The sequence below is a fragment of the Pangasianodon hypophthalmus genome, chromosome 27 (genome assembly GCF_027358585.1).
Source record: "Pangasianodon hypophthalmus isolate fPanHyp1 chromosome 27, fPanHyp1.pri, whole genome shotgun sequence".
NCBI lineage: Eukaryota > Metazoa > Chordata > Actinopteri > Siluriformes > Pangasiidae > Pangasianodon > Pangasianodon hypophthalmus.
This window is the reverse complement of record NC_069736.1, coordinates 504,341-522,283: the sequence shown is the minus strand read 5'-3', so window position 1 is coordinate 522,283 and position 17,943 is coordinate 504,341. Positions and strand designations below refer to the sequence as shown.

Here is a 17,943-nt window from a genome sequence, read left to right as displayed (position 1 = left end):
AACACAGCCTCAACACTCAACACAGCCTCAACACTAAACACAGCCTCAACACAGCCTCAACACTCCACACAGCCTGAACACTCAACACAGCCTCAACAATAAACACAGCCTGAACACAACACAGCCTCAACACAGCCTCAACACTAAACACAGCCTGAACACTCAACACAGCCTCAACACTAAACACAGCCTCAACACTCAACACAGCCTCAACACTAAACACAGCCTCAACACAGCCTCAACACTCCACACAGCCTGAACACAACACAGCCTCAACAATAAACACAACCTCAACACTCAACACTCAGCACAGCCTCAGCACAGCCTCAACACTCAACACTCAGCACAGCCTCAACACTCAACACTCAGCACAGCCTCAACACAGCCTCAACACTCCACACAGCCTCAACATTCAACACTCAACACAGCCTCAACACTCAACACTCAGCACAGCCTCAACACAGCCTCAACACTCAACACAGCCTCAACACAGCCTCAACACTCCACACTCAGCACAGCCTCAACACAGCCTCAACACTCAGCACAGCCTCAACACAGCCTGAACACTCCACACAGCCTCAACACTCCACACAGCCTCAACACAGCCTCAACACAGCCTCAACACTCAACACAGCCTCAACACTTCTCACTGGGGGTGGAGCTTCACATAATAACAGGACAATGACCCTAAGCACACTTCCAGAGCAACACTGGTGAACCTGAACGTGTTAGAAGCTGAACATTTTAGAAGCTGAACGTGTTAGAAGCTGAACATTTTAGAGCTGAATGTGTTAGAAGCTGAATGTGTTAGAAGCTGAACGTGTTAGAGCTGAACGTGTTAGAAGCTGAATGTGTTAGAAGCTGAATGTGTTAGAAGCTGAACATTTTAGAGCTGAATGTGTTAGAAGCTGAATGTGTTAGAAGCTGAACGTGTTAGAGCTGAACGTGTTAGAAGCTGAACGTGTTAGAAGCTGAACATTTTAGAAGCTGAACGTGTTAGAAGCTGAATGTGTTAGAAGCTGAATGTGTTAGAAGCTGAACATTTTAGAGCTGAATGTGTTAGAAGCTGAATGTGTTAGAAGCTGAACGTGTTAGAGCTGAACGTGTTAGAAGCTGAATGTGTTAGAAGCTGAACATTTTAGAAGCTGAACGTGTTAGAAGCTGAATGTGTTAGAAGCTGAATGTGTTAGAAGCTGAATGTGTTAGAAGCTGAATGTGTTAGAAGCTGAACGTGTTAGAGCTGAATGTGTTAGAAGCTGAACATTTTAGAAGCTGAACGTGTTAGAAGCTGAATGTGTTAGAAGCTGAATGTGTTAGAAGCTGAACGTGTTAGAGCTGAATGTGTTAGAAGCTGAACATTTTAGAAGCTGAACGTGTTAGAAGCTGAATGTGTTAGAAGCTGAACGTGTTAGAGCTGAATGTGTTAGAAGCTGAACATTTTAGAAGCTGAACGTGTTAGAAGCTGAACATTTTAGAAGCTGAACGTGTTAGAAGCTGAACGTGTTAGAAGCTGAACGTGTTAGAAGCTGAATGTGTTAGAAGCTGAACGTGTTAGAGCTGAATGTGTTAGAAGCTGAACATTTTAGAAGCTGAATGTGTTAGAAGCTGAACGTGTTAGAAGCTGAATGTGTTAGAAGCTGAATGTGTTAGAAGCTGAACGTTTTAGAAGCTGAACGTGTTAGAAGCTGAACATTTTAGAAGCTGAACGTGTTAGAAGCTGAACGTGTTAGAAGCTGAATGTGTTAGAAGCTGAACGTGTTAGAGCTGAATGTGTTAGAAGCTGAACATTTTAGAAGCTGAACGTGTTAGAAGCTGAACATTTTAGAAGCTGAACATTTTAGAAGCTGAACATTTTAGAAGCTGAACGTGTTAGAAGCTGAATGTGTTAGAAGCTGAATGTGTTAGAGCTGAATGTGTTAGAAGCTGAACATTTTAGAAGCTGAACGTGTTAGAAGCTGAACATTTTAGAAGCTGAACGTGTTAGAAGCTGAACGTGTTAGAAGCTGAATGTGTTAGAAGCTGAACGTGTTAGAGCTGAATGTGTTAGAAGCTGAACATTTTAGAAGCTGAATGTGTTAGAAGCTGAACGTGTTAGAAGCTGAATGTGTTAGAAGCTGAATGTGTTAGAAGCTGAATGTGTTAGAAGCTGAACGTTTTAGAAGCTGAATGTGTTAGAAGCTGAATGTGTTAGAAGCTGAACGTTTTAGAAGCTGAATGTGTTAGAGCTGAACGTTTTAGAAGCTGAGCTGAACGTGTTAGAGCTGAATGTGTTAGAGCTGAACGTTTTAGAAGCTGAATGTGTTAGAGCTGAACGTTTTAGAAGCTGAGCTGAACGTGTTAGAGCTGAACGTGTTAGAGCTGAACGTGTTAGAGCTGAATGTGTTAGAGCTGAATGTGTTAGAAGCTGAACGTGTTAGAAGCTGAACGTGTTAGAAGCTGAACGTTTTAGAAGCTGAACGTGTTAGAAGATGTGGTTATTGTGATGCCATCTGAGGACAGTCCTACATCTTAAGACATTTTCTTTAAAGAACCTGGCTTTAAATATTTTCTGCTCATGGCACAAAGTATCAGCATCAGCGAGAAACAAATGTGCGAGTAACACACATGAGGATTATATTCTTGGAACGTCAAAATGAATTTCAACTTGTTCAAATTCAGTTCAAGTGAAATATATTTTTTCCTAAATCTTCTTTCTTCTAAATTCATGTTGTAATGTGTGTGTTTGTGTGTGTGTGTGTGTCCTGAGGTCTGAAAGACAAATCTAGTGGGATGTGGTGTGTGCTCTGCCAGTGTGTCACTTTGTTAGGAGCATGTTTGCATGTTCTGTTAGGCAGCAGAAACCTGCAGGTCATGTACACCACTAATCTAAGATCTGAACATTGATAACATTGAAGCTAAACTGGAACTTCCGTGATCTGCCTGCAGGTGATAAAATACATATAATACTGGTGCTGTTCTTCAGAAACACACAGCTGCAAATATCCCAAAATGGTCAACGGAAAATAATGTGTTCTTCCTGTGGGTCAAATTGAAAACAAACGTAGACAGTGTTACTGGAATATACTTCCTGATAGAGTGGTTACTCAGCGGGTAAACCTCTGGGTATGACGTGTCCTTATGTAATAAATAGAAACTTGTAAATGTTGGTAAATTGTTGTGGTACAAGAGGAATAAAACATTTGGGGGCATGCTGTGAGAGGAAAATAATCACCTTCGAGGTGATAACAGTAACTCCACTTTGTGGTGGTGATTATTTTCCTATAACAGCACACCAGGTGTTGTGTTTTATTCCTCACATGGTTATTTACAGCTCAGCTTTATGAAATGCACACAGTCACACACACTACACACACCGGGAGAAAAGGTTCTCTTAAGGGTTTCTTTAGATGGTTACAGGTTCTACCAGTGGACCTTACTGAAAAACCCTTTAGGGCACTGGGTGCTGGGATTATTATTATTATTATTATTATTATTATTATTATTATTATTATTATATACAGGCAGTTATACAAAGCAGATGTGAAGTTCATCTTAACATCAGGGATCAACAAAAATAGTTTGTTGACTAGAGCCTAAATTTTCAAAAAGACTATAATCCTGTAAAACAGATAAATTAACAGTCTGTGTGTTTTGTGTATTTCTAGCTTAGAGATTTAGATTATAAGAGACTTTTCCCTTCAATACCCGGAAAAATCCGCCCGTCATGTGTATTTGACCTGCTCTTGAACTGGAAGGAACCGGCTGCAGCTGAGAAGATGACTCACGGGCTCGATCTCAAACCACTCCTTCCTGCACACCTAGGGGCCCTACATAGTGTATGAACACAATAACTGCTGCTCGCTTTGTGGTGCACTGAGTGTCTTAGCTCTGCCATGTGAGACTGAGCCACTGAGTCATGGGCAAGGAGCGGAAGTGAGGGGATTTATACAGAGCAGCAGCCTGAAGCCCACCAGAGCTCCTCACAGCCACTGCAGGTTCCATGTGATCCCTTAAAGCAGGGACTAACTCTGAGCTGAGGGTCTCCCCTTAGAACCGAATGAAGAAACGAATCTTGCTTTTCTTCGCATACAGAGGACAAGTGAGAAAAGGGAAAAAGAGTAAAAGAAGAAAATGGCCAATTTTATATTACGGAACGCTGAACCCAAGGACGTCTCAGATATTCTCCGTCTCATAAAGGTAATATATACATCATCATAATAATCATAATCATCATAATCATCATTCACACACATTTAATGTTTACCTACTTCTATTTTTTTAAACATTTTCTATTTTATATTTATTCCTTATTTGTCTGTAATGTGATTGTTATTCTTCTGATCATTTCAGGAACTTGCGAAGTTTGAGAAAATGGAAGAACAAGTCGTTCTGACCGAGAAAGGTACGAGTCATTTCCTGTAAACAAACATGTCCCGCCTCCTGCTCTGATTGGCTACTAGTTCACGCGCACGAGCGTTCTGATTGGACAATATGAATGTGCGTCACGTTATTTCCACACTACAGATTTCTCAGCTTAATGTAATGTTCAGAAGGCTGTGGGTGTACCACGTGACACTGTGACCTTCATCTAATGTAAATAATGCTAGTGACAGATGTGTGTATATTAAAAGTCTGTTTCTCTGAGGATCATCAAAAGCATCTAGCCTGGGTCCTATAGTCTGTCCACAGAGCACACACACACACACACACACACACACACACACACACACACACACACTATAATGTCACATGAGGTAAAAACAGGACAGGTAAATGAAGCACAGTTATGAGTAAGTGTGTAGGGTCCGACTGGGGATAAGTGGTGCACTATTTAGGGCGCATCACAACGTCTATTCTCCAGACTGTATGATGAGGTGTAAACTGCGGGCGGGATTAGTCACTACGTGTTCTTGTTTGTGTTCTAGAGCTGCTGGAGGACGGTTTCGGAGATCATCCGTTCTACCACTGCATCATCGCTGAAGTGCCCAAGGACAAACAAAGTGCACAGGGCAAGTCACTATAAAGTTATTGCAACACAACCACAGACTAGATGCAGCTCACTCTCCAGTCATCATCTTCACCAAGAACCGTTTACGCAACAGTAGTTTAAGAAAGAACGTTTTACGGAAGGATCTTTCACACAGCCTGGGCGATACCGGATGCTTTCTTACAACTTCAGCACATCGGTTATGAAACAAATGCTAATGAAATAAATGTTTAAATCATCGTTCACTGTTAAGTCCAAGGTTGTGTCCCAAACAGCTCCCTATTTAAAATATTAACTAAATGCAGTAAAGGAGCTGTTTGGGGATTAAGATCTTCGCGCCCTGTGTAGGATATGAAGTAAAGGTTTCTACACCTTAAGATATATACACCTAGTGCACTTTATGTTCACAATGTCATGTAAGGATTCAGCTCTTTCTTCTGATTGGATAGTTCATTAATAATAGTCTCTAAACCCTAAATAGTGCACAATATATCTAAAAGGCAGGGATTTTAGGGATTCAGCCATTTTCTCTATGGAGCTTCACTGGAAATTACATCTACATTAATGAAATTCATTGCACTCTTTGTCCAGTAAGAGAGAGAGTCAGGATTGAGACACTGCGTGTGAGAAGCGTGCGGATGGGTCATTTTTCTTCATTTTTCTTGTCTTCAGGTCACACAGTGGTCGGCTTCGCCATGTACTACTTCACCTACGACCCCTGGATCGGGAAGCTGCTCTACCTGGAAGACTTTTATGTCATGGGGGAGTTCAGAGGTACAAAGCCGAGTTTATAATCCTGAGCTGATCACATTCACTGACGGAAAACGCTCACACTGGACACTCCTTCCATAAATGTTAAATAAACTTCGCCTTATGGGAAACGTACACATCAGTTACACGTCCGTTTACGTGAGCCACTGTGAATTAGTCATGTTACTAATGAAACGATGACATATTAGCACTAGCGCATTAATATGTACAATTAAAATGAATATAAATCTAGAATTCATCAGCAGAGTAGTATAAACATATACCGCTTCTGTGATCTCTTAAACTGTAATAAATTATAAATATTCCCGGTGTATGTCTCAGGGTTTGTAAAACATTTGCATACATTTGCATACATTTGCCTGCTAACTTACATACGTGTAGTTTGAATGTAAATTGGTCTTGTGGTGTTTCAGGTTACGGCATTGGCTCTGAAATCCTGAAGCAGCTGAGTGAGGTGAGTTTCACACCTCAGGATCCTTCTACAATGATTTATTAAAAAATTATAGCAAAAAAGTTAAAAAGTTTAGCTGAAAATGTAGTCAATCAGGCAAAAGTTTGTACACCCCTTCTCACTGAATACCTTTGCTATTTTGTACTATTTCAGAATAACGATGGACATTATCACTGTATGGCCTAAAGTGGAGATTGTACATTAGATATAACTGATAGATAAAATTCATGTTTAATTTGTATCTTTAATATAGAATGCTAAACTGGAGGCTATAAACTTCCTTTAACTGTTAGCTACATTAGCCTCATAGCTGATTGACTACAATTGAGTTAAAGGGACACTGTAGATGTTTAATTTTTGCCAAATGATCGTACTAAAACAGACCTTTTATTTCTCCCCAGATGGCGGTGAAGTCTCGCTGCAGCAGTTTGCAGTTCATCGTTGCGGAGTGGAACAAATCATCCATCGAGTTTTATAAACGACGCGGCGCCAATGATCTCTCGCTGGAGGAGGGCTGGAGGCTGTTCGAGATCGACAAGGAGAGTCTCATCAAAATGATCAAGTAGAGGAGATCAGAAATAAACACAAAGCTGCATGTTTAACTCCGAATGATGTCATGTTCCTCACTTTAATAATTCTGATGTCTTGGATCATCTGCTTCAGTAAAAGACGCAGAAATTCCACACATCAGAGTTTTTTAAAATAAATTAAATGGAATATTTACATACTCATAAAAAGTCTCTGGTTTTGTTTCATGAAACAACTGATGGATCTTTAACCATTTTTGTTGGTGTCACAGAGAACTAAAAACTCAAAATTCACCACAATAAATTTTAGTCATGTGGAAGGATCTCTGTGGTGGAAAATAAATCATTTCTTTATGGGTAAAGAATCATCGAATCAAATCAAAGAATCCGATGGTGAATGGTTCTTTTGTGGCTTCACAGTAGAACCCTTTCAGGCAGATTTATTTAGTGTAAAGCAGATTTCCATTAGTCCAGTTATATAGCGTTTTACACGTATAAAGGATTAAGGATTAGTAATGAACGTGCTCGAGTGTGTTAGAAAAGATCATAACACTTTTAAAAATGTAAAAATGAACTAACAACTAATTCATGATTAAATATTTACAATATTCCGTCAATAATGATGATTAAGGACCTTTGTTGTATGTGTGCAGAGGGAAAAAAAGGTTGAATAATTAGGAGTTCTTACTGTTTGGAACCCTTTCTGATAAAGAATCGCTCTGCTGCAGGTTTTACATAAAACCAAAACCTTTTGGAGATCCAGATTCGGTGAGTTTATGCAACAAAAAAAAATTATAAAACCTTTTAAGCCTGACATAAATCTTCCACCTGTGGCGTGTCAACAATCAACGAAACTTCTTATTTGATGAGAACCAGCACTTGACAATAAGAGTGTAAAAAAGAGCGATACCACAGAAGAACTTTTTTAGGTTTTCTGCAGAATGTTTCAGGTTGATGGATCTTAAACCCATTGGTTCCCCACAATAAATCTTACCATCATGTAGAAGGATCTTAGTGGTAGAAAAATGAATTATTCTTATTGTGGCAAAAACAAAAGTGGGAACTTTGGTCCTATGACACTGGTGTGAAAAAGCTTTTCTGGCACCTTTAGCTTTAAGCCTGTGAGTGTGTAAAGTGCGGCCGTGTGCAGCTTATGAAGCTCTTAATCAGTAGAACAGTACCATAGATTGTTTATAATCTCTTATAATCTCATTAGTGATAATAAACTTGTTCATTACATTACATTCCTTTCATTTGAAAGTTCCTGCTGAGGAAATGAATCATCACAAAAATATCAGCTTCAGACTTGAATGATTAACTGAGCCGCACTGAGAGATTTATTAGAGCAGAATAACCGCCGTATCAGAAGGAGGAGTGTGTGCTGAAAAGGTTTCTGACCCTCGTTTCAGCGCCTACACCTGTTAATTACTCTCATTAGTGTGAAGGTTTGATCCACCTCGGTGTTCTAGTCCCTTCTCTCTGTTGGAAATTGCCCTGTTTATAAAGCATGCTGTTTTAGCTTCTGTCCTGCGTCTTGGATTTATGGATTTATTTTCTCTCGGATACACGTCCGTCTGTTTGACCCCCAGCTATAAACACTGACTTAAAGCTCCGTCCCAAATGCCAGAACACAGAATAGTTTATTTTTAAACATTGTCACTGTTAAAAATGCTGCTGTTGAGTGTTTTCCCAAATGTCCCAGTCTTGTTGTTTTTCAGTCTATCAGTGCTGCCTTTTCCCAACACCAGAAGTGTTACACAAACATTTCTTTCATTCCTTCATGTTCAGTAAGCGTGTTATCCTGGTCAGCGTCGCTGTGGATCCAGAATCTACGCCTGGCTGCGAGGCGAGAGAAATCACCCCCGATGGGACACCAGTTCATTACCATGCACACACACATTCACACACACACTCACTCACTCGCTAGGGGCGATTTAAAGTAGCCTCTCCAGATACTGACGTGTTTTTTGGAGGTGGGAGGAAACCCGAGAACCCAGAGGAAGCCCACGCAGACAGCACCACAGACAGCACCCTGAGCTCAGGATCAAACTCAGGACCCCGGCGCTGAGAGGAAACACCGTGCCGCTCAGTTTAAGCTAAAAAAAGTGCTCCAGATCTGTAGCTGGTGTGAAAACAGGTGTGTGTTATTATTAGTGCTGATCAAAGATCACTACAGCAGTGTGGAAGTTGTGTGTTTCCTTCTGTGTGTGTGTTTTGTGTGAAACTACAGGAAGGAGGATTGCGGGGGTGTGAAGGGGTAAAGCTTGGCTCCGGGACTGAATGTGCTCACAGAGTAAAGATACAGGCTTGATGTTCTGAGGTCACACTCGCAAAGTCATGTGACCGTGTTTTGGAACAAACTCAGATGTCTGTTTTTGGACTGCGCTGGTTTTCCACAGTGATACAAACACAACACACACAGCCGAGCTTCTCAGAAACCCTCCGCCTGTTCCGCACACGCACACACACACACACACACACACACACACACACGCACACACACCCATACACACACCCATACACACACCCATACACACACCCATACGCACACCCATACGCACACCCATACGCACACCTACCCACACCCACACACACACCTAAACACACACCTAAACACACACCCACATCCATACACAAACACACACACACGCACTTGTTCTACTTCTCAGGAATAAAAAAAAAAAAACATTAACAATACACATTAACAATTAATACCAATTAACACCAGGCTCAATGACTATGTTAATGAATATTCATAATTGTGTATGAAATGATTATTAATTATGCTTATTAAGTTTATTCATGTTAACTGATGCACTAAATGATTCTAGTTCCAGATATAAAACCATGATGTAAATAATGAACAATATTAATAATAAACAGTTATTAAATTAAGGCCACTGGTAGAATAATATCTGTAGAGTGTTTTTATTTGCGTTTGTACATAAATATACATTAAAATACCGTTTCAGCAGGCTTCACCCACATTCTCAAGGTTAAAATCGCTTCGACAGGCCCCGCCCCTTCTGCTGTGACTGACTGTGGGAGGGGGCGTGGCTAGTGCAAAAGCAGAAGCTCTGTTGTGACATCATTTCCTGGACCTATGCTTTCGTTTCTGCGCTGGCCGGTTTCTCCTCTGTCTTCCTCGCCTGTGGTACAATTAAAGAAAGGTCAAAGGTCATGGTGTGCACCGAAACACACATGTGAAACTTCTGGCTGCATGTTAGTTACCGTACTGACACACACACGCACAAACACACACACACACACACACACACACAATCACATACACACACACATCCATTTTATATTATAGAAACCTGAACATGTGAGAGACCGCAAACTCCCAATACCCCACCCTGTAACCCCGCCCTGAAACCCCTGCCACGAAGCCCCGCCCCTTTCCACCACTCGACCCCGACTCGAGTGTGTTCATGGAGACGTAAACACACACACACACACACACACACACACACACACACTCACTTTCTCCTCGGGCTTCACTGCAGACTTTCCTTTAACGAGCTTTTCAACAGTGACGTAAGCCTGAAGTGTGAATTCATACACAGCATCACCTGTACTCTGTTTACAGAAACACACACACACACACACACACAGTGAGAGAAAAGCAATACAGGAAGAGGGAAAAAGAAATATTATACAAAAAATTCTTTAATTTCTCATTTTTTATAACAATAATAATAATAATAATTTCAAACCCACTCTGTTTTTCTTTCTTTCTTTTCTTTAATCAATAACATCAGCATTTTTAGAAAGCATGACCTCAGTGTTTTGGGCGGCTCCGTCCTAAACGCAGGTCCCCTCCCCTCCCCCGGTCGCTTTCTCACCACATGTCACTCAGCGTGTTCGTCATGTGACGTGATAGCTCAGACTGCGTCTCAGTCAGCGGGTCGAGCAGCGGGAGGAGAACAGGAAGTGAGAGGAGTGTGAACAGCGCTGTATAAACACTGTCTCCGTCCCAAACAGTCACATCAGTTCTAATGAAATTCTTCATGGTGTTTATTTTACTTTGGAGTGTTCAAGCGAACTGAATGGGGCAAGTGGGCGGAGCTAAGAACAGCACAGGTCACGGATTGGTCACACAGTGCTGACTGAATAATGTCCTGGTAACGTTTAAATCTCAATAATAACATTTTTAATTATTTACCCAAAGTGACGTTTTCCTGTCGTTGATATTAAGCAAATTAAAATCCAAAACGCCTTCGTATTCACTAGATATGCTCACTACATAGGGCAGAACACAGTGGTGCTATAGACCCTACATAGTGCACTACACACACAGCCAAACTCCATTTGAGATTCAGTCGCACAAAAACACGTCTCCTTACGTTTTTGTGGGTTTTTTCACGTGTCACGTGACAAAGTTTACACTCTGTGTTTTCACTGATGCTAAAGTATTGGCACCCCCAGTTCCACTGCCCGGGTTCAGGGTCAATAGTTCAAGGTTTTCCTGGTTTATTCCCCGTGTTTATGTCACTCTGGGCACAGACACGGAACGTTCCAGATCATGACACCTTTTTTTTTTCCTGCAGCGAGGTTAAAAATGGAGTGACTCTTAATAATAAACACTTTAAAGTTCAGCAGGAATGGAGAAAAAACACTCCCTTAGAGGCTGGAACAACACACACACACACACACACACACACCTTGGCGATGGAAGCTGCTTCTTGAGGGTAGTACATAGACGCACCAACAGCCATCAAACCTGTTGGGTAAATCAACCTCTTCATCCTGGAGCCTGGATACACACACACACACACACACACACACACACACACACACACACACACACACACACGGCTCGTTAGGACATATTCCGGGGTAATCAGCTCTCACTCCCCTTTAGTTATGATTGTGATCTAATTTGTGGGTTTTAAAATGATTATTCTATAATCGGTTTTATTACGTTATTACGTTGTTTTGAAATATACTTTATTACATTTAGCAAATGAATCAATCTGCTCTTACTTTAAAAGTGTGTAAGTTATTAATAGTGTAGCGTGTGAGTATCGTGTGTGAGTGTGTGGTCATGTTACCTCTCGCCAGGAAAAGGCCGAGGATGCCGGCGAATCCGATGACTCCGGCTCTGGGATAAAACTCCGGAGGAGGATTTCTCAAATACGCATAACTGTCTGAAAGAGGAACAAAACAACAACCGTTATTTACACAGGTATAAACACACCCAGGTAGACAGACAGACACACAGGTAATTAGAAAGACAGACAGGTAGACAGACAGGCAAACAGCTATATAAACACACAGACAGGTATATAGACAGACAGTTATACAGACAGATAACTATAGTTAGACAGACAGACAGCTATAGAAACAGAAACATGTCTTTGTAATGTATGTGTAAAGTGCGTGTGCGTGCGAGTGTGTGTGTGCGTGCGCGCATGTGAATGTGCATGTTTGTGTGTGTGCGCATATGAGTGTGTGTGTGTGTGCGTGCGTGCGCGCATGTGAATGTGTGTGTGTCACCTTGGCCATACTGAACTGTCCTGTCCACTTTGGGCTTCACCACTCCGTAGGCATCCTACAGTTCACACAGGAAGCAAAAAACAGAGTTCAAATCCCAGCACAGTGAAGCTGCCACTGCTGCACCCTTCAGCAAAACCCTTAACCCTCAACTGCTCCGTCGTATAAAACATCAATAAACTGCTCCGTCGTATAAAACATCAATAAACTGCTCCGTCGTATAAAACATCAATAAACTGCTCTGTCGTATAAAACATCAATAAACTGCTCCGTCGTATAAAACATCAATAAACTGCTCCGTCGTATAAAACATCAATAAACTGCTCCATGTATAAAACATCAATAAACTGCTCCGTCGTATAAAACATCAATAAACTGCTCCGTCGTATAAAACATCAATAAACTGCTCCGTCGTATAAAACATCAATAAACTGCTCTGTCGTATAAAACATCAATAAACTGCTCTGTCGTATAAAACATCAATAAACTGCTCCGTCGTATAAAACATCAATAAACTGCTCCATGTATAAAACATCAATAAACTGCTCCGTCGTATAAAACATCAATAAACTGCTCCGTCGTATAAAACATCAATAAACTGCTCCGTCGTATAAAACATCAATAAACTGCTCTGTCGTATAAAACATCAATAAACTGCTCCATGTATAAAACATCAATAAACTGCTCCATGTATAAAACATCAATAAACTGCTCTGTCGTATAAAACATCAATAAACTGCTCCATGTATAAAAAAATCAAATATATGTAAGGTGCTCTGGATGAGGGCATCTGCCAAATGTCATAAACTTCCCTGAGTGTGTGTGTGTGTGAGAGAGAGAGAGAGAGAGAGAGAGAGAGACAGGTGATGGGTGTGTGTGTGTGTGTGTGTGTGTGTGTGTGTGTGTGTGTGTGAGAGAGAGAGAGAGACAGGTGATGGGGGTGTGTGTGTGTGTGTGTGTGTGTGTGTGTGTGTGAGAGAGAGAGAGAGAGAGAGAGACAGGTGATGGGTGTGTGTGTGTGTGTGTGTGTGTGTGTGAGAGAGAGAGAGACAGGTGATGGGTGTGTGTGTGTGTGTGTGTGTGTGTGTGTGTGTGTGAGAGAGAGAGAGAGAGACAGGTGATGGGTGTGTGTGTGTGTGTGTGTGTGTGTGTGTGTGTGTGTGAGAGAGAGAGAGAGAGAGACAGGTGATGGGTGTGTGTGTGTGTGTGTGTGTGTGTGTGTGTGTGTGTGTGAGAGAGAGAGAGAGACAGGTGATGGGTGTGTGTGTGTGTGTGTGTGTGTGTGTGTGTGAGAGAGAGAGAGAGAGACAGGTGATGGGTGTGTGTGTGTGTGTGTGTGAGAGAGAGAGACAGGTGATGGGTGTGTGTGTGTGTGTGTGTGTGTGTGTGTGAGAGAGAGAGAGAGACAGGTGATGGGTGTGTGTGTGTGTGTGTGTGAGAGAGAGAGAGAGACAGGTGATGGGTGTGTGTGTGTGTGTGTGAGAGAGAGAGACAGGTGATGGGTGTGTGTGTGTGTGTGTGTGTGTGTGTGTGAGAGAGAGAGAGAGACAGGTGATGGGTGTGTGTGTGTGTGTGAGAGAGAGAGAGAGACAGGTGATGGGTGTGTGTGTGAACTGAAAGTATAATATAATATAAAAGTTTGAGTTCTTACTAGAACAGAATGTGGGTAATTTTTAGGCTCCATCCCAAACGGAGTGTTTATACGGTGTGTATTCTCGGTGTGTGAGAGAGTGTAGTGTGTGTGTGTGTGTGTGTGTTACCCATAATGCTCGGTGAGCGGTTTGTAACAGGCTATAGTTTTCATGCTTGAGATGTTGCATAAGAACATCTTTCACCTGATGCAGGAAGTTCAGCAGGTTCATGACTCGTAAACGTTAATGATCGGACTTTTATGGCAGCTCATCACATGTTTGTGTGTTTAGGGCCTTCTGAGGCGGTTATAAAGTTCTATAACTGCATTTCAGACACACTTTATAGAGAACAGACGTCTCTGTGGACGTGTCAGAGCAGGACGGAAAATGAGCCAATCAGCTGATGGAGATGTTTTATACACTCCTTTATTACAGAAATAATAAAATACAGAGCCAAAACCAAACACACAGAAGCGGTGAAGAAACAGCGTACAACGCAAAGCAGCAAAGTGAAAGGGGGTGTGTGTGTGTGTGTGTGTGTGTGTGTGTGTGTGTGTGTGTGTGTGTGTGTGTGTGTATACCTGAACCTGCTGTTTAGCTGTATGAGTCGTTTGCTGAGACGTGGCCACCATCCGTCAGAGGAACAGCACCATCACCCATAAAGATTAAAAACAGGGGAAAATAATCGATCATCACTGAACCACAGCACGAGGAGGATTAAAGATTCAGTGATCAAACAAATCAGACTGCTGAACTACTGAACTGCTGAACTACTGAACTGCTGAACTACTGAACTGCTGAACTACTGAACTGCTGAACTGCTGAACTACTGAACTGCTGAACTGCACAGACGAACACAATTCAGTTCTGTAATACACAGTTTAATCATAAACGCCGTACACAGATCCATCAGTGCGAGTAATCCACTAACCACGGGATTAAAGCGGTTTATTCTGAGATTAGACTCGATTCATTCGAGTTACTCTTTAATGAGATCTTTCAAAAAATAAAATGGTTGTAGTTTAAAGTTAAACTTTTAAAGTAGATATAAGACAGAAACAGATGTTTATATTGATTAGAAAGATGAACTGTAAGAGATTGTAGGTATTACAATTAACTAATTATAATAAAAGATTTCTCTCATGATTAGACAGTTTTATTTCAGGATTAGACATTAATAATAATAATAATAATAATAATAATAATAACTGGAAATAGATAGTTTTATAGTTTTAGATTAGACAGTTCTCTTAATTAATGACACTCAATTATTCTGAAATTAGACATGAATTAGATTTGGTTTTGAGATGACGGCTCTGATTATAAATCAGCTTTTAGATTTTTATAATTTTAGATTAGATTTTATTTCTAATATTTTTATTTTCAGATTGGATCTGCATGTGAGTATCAGTGTCTGTGTAACGAGTGATCTGATCACACTGCGAGTCGGACAACACCTTGAACCAAGCACCTCATAACCGCAGAGTGTTTCACACACACTCACGCACACACTCTCACACACACACTCACACACACACACTCACACACACACACACACACACACACTCACACACACTCACACACACTCACACACACTCACACACACACACACACACACAATTTAATGTAAACACAGCAGTGTGATGGAGACACTGTTTCTGTTTCTGAGAACCACAACATCTCGTTCTCTGACCTTACATATGTACTGTTTATTACTCAGGTTATACTGTGTGTGTGTGTGTGTGTGTGTGAGAGAGATCAGCTCTGATAGAACTAGCAGAAAGCTGCAGGTGAAGCCATGCACAGCTGATGAGAGAGAGAGAGAGAGAGAGAGAGAGAGAGAGAGAGAGAGTGCACTAATGATGGGAGTTTGATTCATGAAAGGAATCATTCTTTCTTTAAACATCTCTTAAAAGAGTCACTCGGGTGAATTGATTCATATGATTCATAAGCTGGTTTGGTGGTCAGAGGAAAGAGAAAGAGAGAGAGAGAGAAAGAGAGAGAGAGAGAGTGTGTGTGTGTGTGTGTGTGTGTGTGTGTGTGTGTGAGATCAGCTGAGACAGAATTAATGTGAGAGACAGAAACAAATTTCCTATTTAAACGACTCTTTTAAGCGAGTCACTCGGGTGATTTGATACAGATGATTCATAAGTTGTTCTTCTGTATTTGAAATCTATTTGACTATAAAATTAAAAAATAAAATAGTTTTGCAAATACAAATTCAACTAAAAAAAAAAAAACAAAGCTCTTCAAAAATACTGATGTCTTTTAGAACTTTAAGCCACAGCTGAGTCGAGTCGAGGCGAGGCGAGTGTGTAGCTACATGAACCTGGAGATCTGGAATCTTTCACTACACATCCATACACATCATTAGTATGAACCTGATATGAGGTTACACCAGGAGAGTGTGTGTGTGTGTGTGTGTGTGTGTGTGTGTGTGATTTTACCTGACACCATGTAATGTAAGGATCAGCCATTTTCCTCAGTGTTGTCACGTTCTCCTCCATTGTTCCTTTCTCCGGCTCCACATAGTGGAATTTCTCCTGAGGGGTTGTGTATAGAGAGAGCTACACAACACACACACACGCACACACACACACACACACATCAGAACCTGTATATCCTGCAGCACTGGTTGGTTGATCAGGTGGGTTTTTACCTCGTCTATGTTGATTTCCTCTTTGGGTTTTTCTGCATCTGATGAAGGAGACACCATCGCTGCCAGAGCGGCTGAGAATCCTGCAGCGCCTCCAAACTGCCACAGAGACACACAACAGACACACAACAGACACACAACAGACACACAACAGCGCAAACTCAGTGACGTGCATGTGTTTCTCCTCAAATCACAAGTAAAGAAATACTGATTTTAGCTAATTATCTCAACAGAACCATGAAAAATACCACATTTTGTGGCTGTGTGTGTGTAATATGTAACTAACACACACACACACACACACACACACCCACGCACACACAGACATACAAGGAGTTAACAACTGGATGTAAAGAGAAAAACACTGTGAGCTCACATTTATTTTCCATATAAACTTTTCTAAGATTTTATAAAACACAATGAAATGATGCTTTTTAATATTTACAACACATCAGTAAACATCAGCGCTTTAAATAACATGTGAAATATTTTACACAACATATATAACCATTTAAAGAAATTCCCTCGGGATGAATAAAGTTCCATCTTATCTTATCTTATCTTCATGGTGCACGCTGAAAAAAAACAAAAACAAAAACAAACATCTGTCCTAACAGCGCAGCCGCATTACATGTGAGGCAGCAGCACCATCTGCTGGCCAAAAGCTGCAATTACAATAAACATAAACTGTGTCAAATGGGTTGAATCTAACAAACTGAAATAAAGGGAACTGTAACTGGGGGTGTGAATGCATTCAAATCTTTAATGATTAGTCCAAAATAATCCCACATAAAATAAAATACTGGATTTTTACATTAAAGCACAACCCCATTCAGAGGAATCTCCACTTTTAATATGAAATTTCACCGGCTTGTGGGAAAAACATGTCACGAGGTGCTTTTATAAAGACACCAGAATTACACACATCACTCAAAAACGAAATATTTAACTCGAGTTAAATCCATTTTATTCCAAAACAAGTCCAAACTAAAGTGAAAGCAGAACTCCTCTCCAAAGAAGCTTGAAATGTCCTTCGACTCGAGTCATCTCTAACTCAAAAAACCGCCGAAGAAGAAATTTACCCTTCTCCTGTTACAGCTTTATTAAACGCACCATGAAGCTCAAACCAAACAAATTTCACCAGCTCTAACGTGAATATTTAATACAGCTAACGTTGTAAACATACAGCAGCTGAAAGCTTCGGAATCCAAAATCTTTTACTCCTCACCTTGTGCATGTTCTCGCTCTTCTTCAGTGCAGTTCCGCGGTGAGTGTGAGAGCGCCGCTGCGCCTCATCGCCATCTAGCGGCCAAACCAGGCACTGCACCGACAGGTGGAAATGAATTAGATATTCACACATTACACACGATTTTACTCATTTTATCCTTCTTTATTTATTTATTTTTTTCAATTATTCTGTATATAGTGTCTTTATATTGTTC

General features: G+C 41.0%; 2 protein-coding genes across 5 annotated transcripts; one reads left to right on the top strand and one right to left on the bottom strand.

Moving 5' to 3' along the window:
• The first annotated feature begins 3,877 nt into the window (after window positions 1–3,877).
• sat1a.2 (spermidine/spermine N1-acetyltransferase 1a, duplicate 2) lies at window positions 3,878–6,925 on the top strand. Its single transcript, XM_026922303.3, has 6 exons — window positions 3,878–4,176; window positions 4,330–4,381; window positions 4,905–4,988; window positions 5,639–5,740; window positions 6,151–6,191; window positions 6,590–6,925. The coding sequence occupies exons 1-6, from the start codon at window positions 4,111–4,113 to the stop codon at window positions 6,752–6,754; spliced, it is 510 nt and encodes a 169-aa protein (XP_026778104.1). The 5' UTR covers window positions 3,878–4,110; the 3' UTR covers window positions 6,755–6,925.
• A 2,699-nt stretch (window positions 6,926–9,624) lies between these two features.
• Window positions 9,625–17,847, bottom strand: apooa (apolipoprotein O, a). Of its 4 annotated transcripts, none has more exons than XM_034300451.2 (9): window positions 17,730–17,847; window positions 16,505–16,600; window positions 16,293–16,412; window positions 14,427–14,459; window positions 12,218–12,272; window positions 11,773–11,868; window positions 11,383–11,474; window positions 10,202–10,297; window positions 9,625–9,864 (listed from the first exon to the last, which is right to left on the bottom strand). In XM_034300451.2, the coding sequence occupies exons 1-9, from the start codon at window positions 17,736–17,738 to the stop codon at window positions 9,817–9,819; spliced, it is 645 nt and encodes a 214-aa protein (XP_034156342.2). In that variant the 5' UTR covers window positions 17,739–17,847; the 3' UTR covers window positions 9,625–9,816. The 4 variants fall into 4 exon arrangements, with proteins under 4 accessions (XP_034156342.2, XP_034156340.2, XP_034156344.2 ...); XM_034300449.2 differs by having other exon boundaries at window positions 17,688–17,751; XM_034300453.2 differs by lacking the exon at window positions 17,730–17,847 and adding an exon at window positions 17,584–17,704.
• Window positions 17,848–17,943: the final 96 nt, after the last annotated feature.

Bases quoted from the DNA above. Each gene is read 5' to 3' on its own strand.
- sat1a.2 (XM_026922303.3), top strand. From the start codon at position 4,111: ATGGCCAATTTTATATTACGGAACGCTGAACCCAAGGACGTCTCAGAT. The intron at 4,177-4,329 runs GTAATATATACA...TGATCATTTCAG, and splicing joins ATATTCTCCGTCTCATAAAG to GAACTTGCGAAGTTTGAGAA. The intron at 5,741-6,150 runs GTACAAAGCCGA...GTGGTGTTTCAG, and splicing joins TGTCATGGGGGAGTTCAGAG to GTTACGGCATTGGCTCTGAA.
- apooa (XM_034300449.2), bottom strand. From the start codon at position 17,738: ATGCACAAGGTGAGGAGTAAAAGATTTTGGATTCCGAAGCTTTCAGCT. The intron at 16,413-16,504 runs GTAAAAACCCAC...TGTGTTGTGTAG, and splicing joins AGGAAATCAACATAGACGAG to CTCTCTCTATACACAACCCC. The intron at 9,865-10,201 runs GTGAGTGTGTGT...ATTGTACCACAG, and splicing joins CAGTGAAGCCCGAGGAGAAA to GCGAGGAAGACAGAGGAGAA.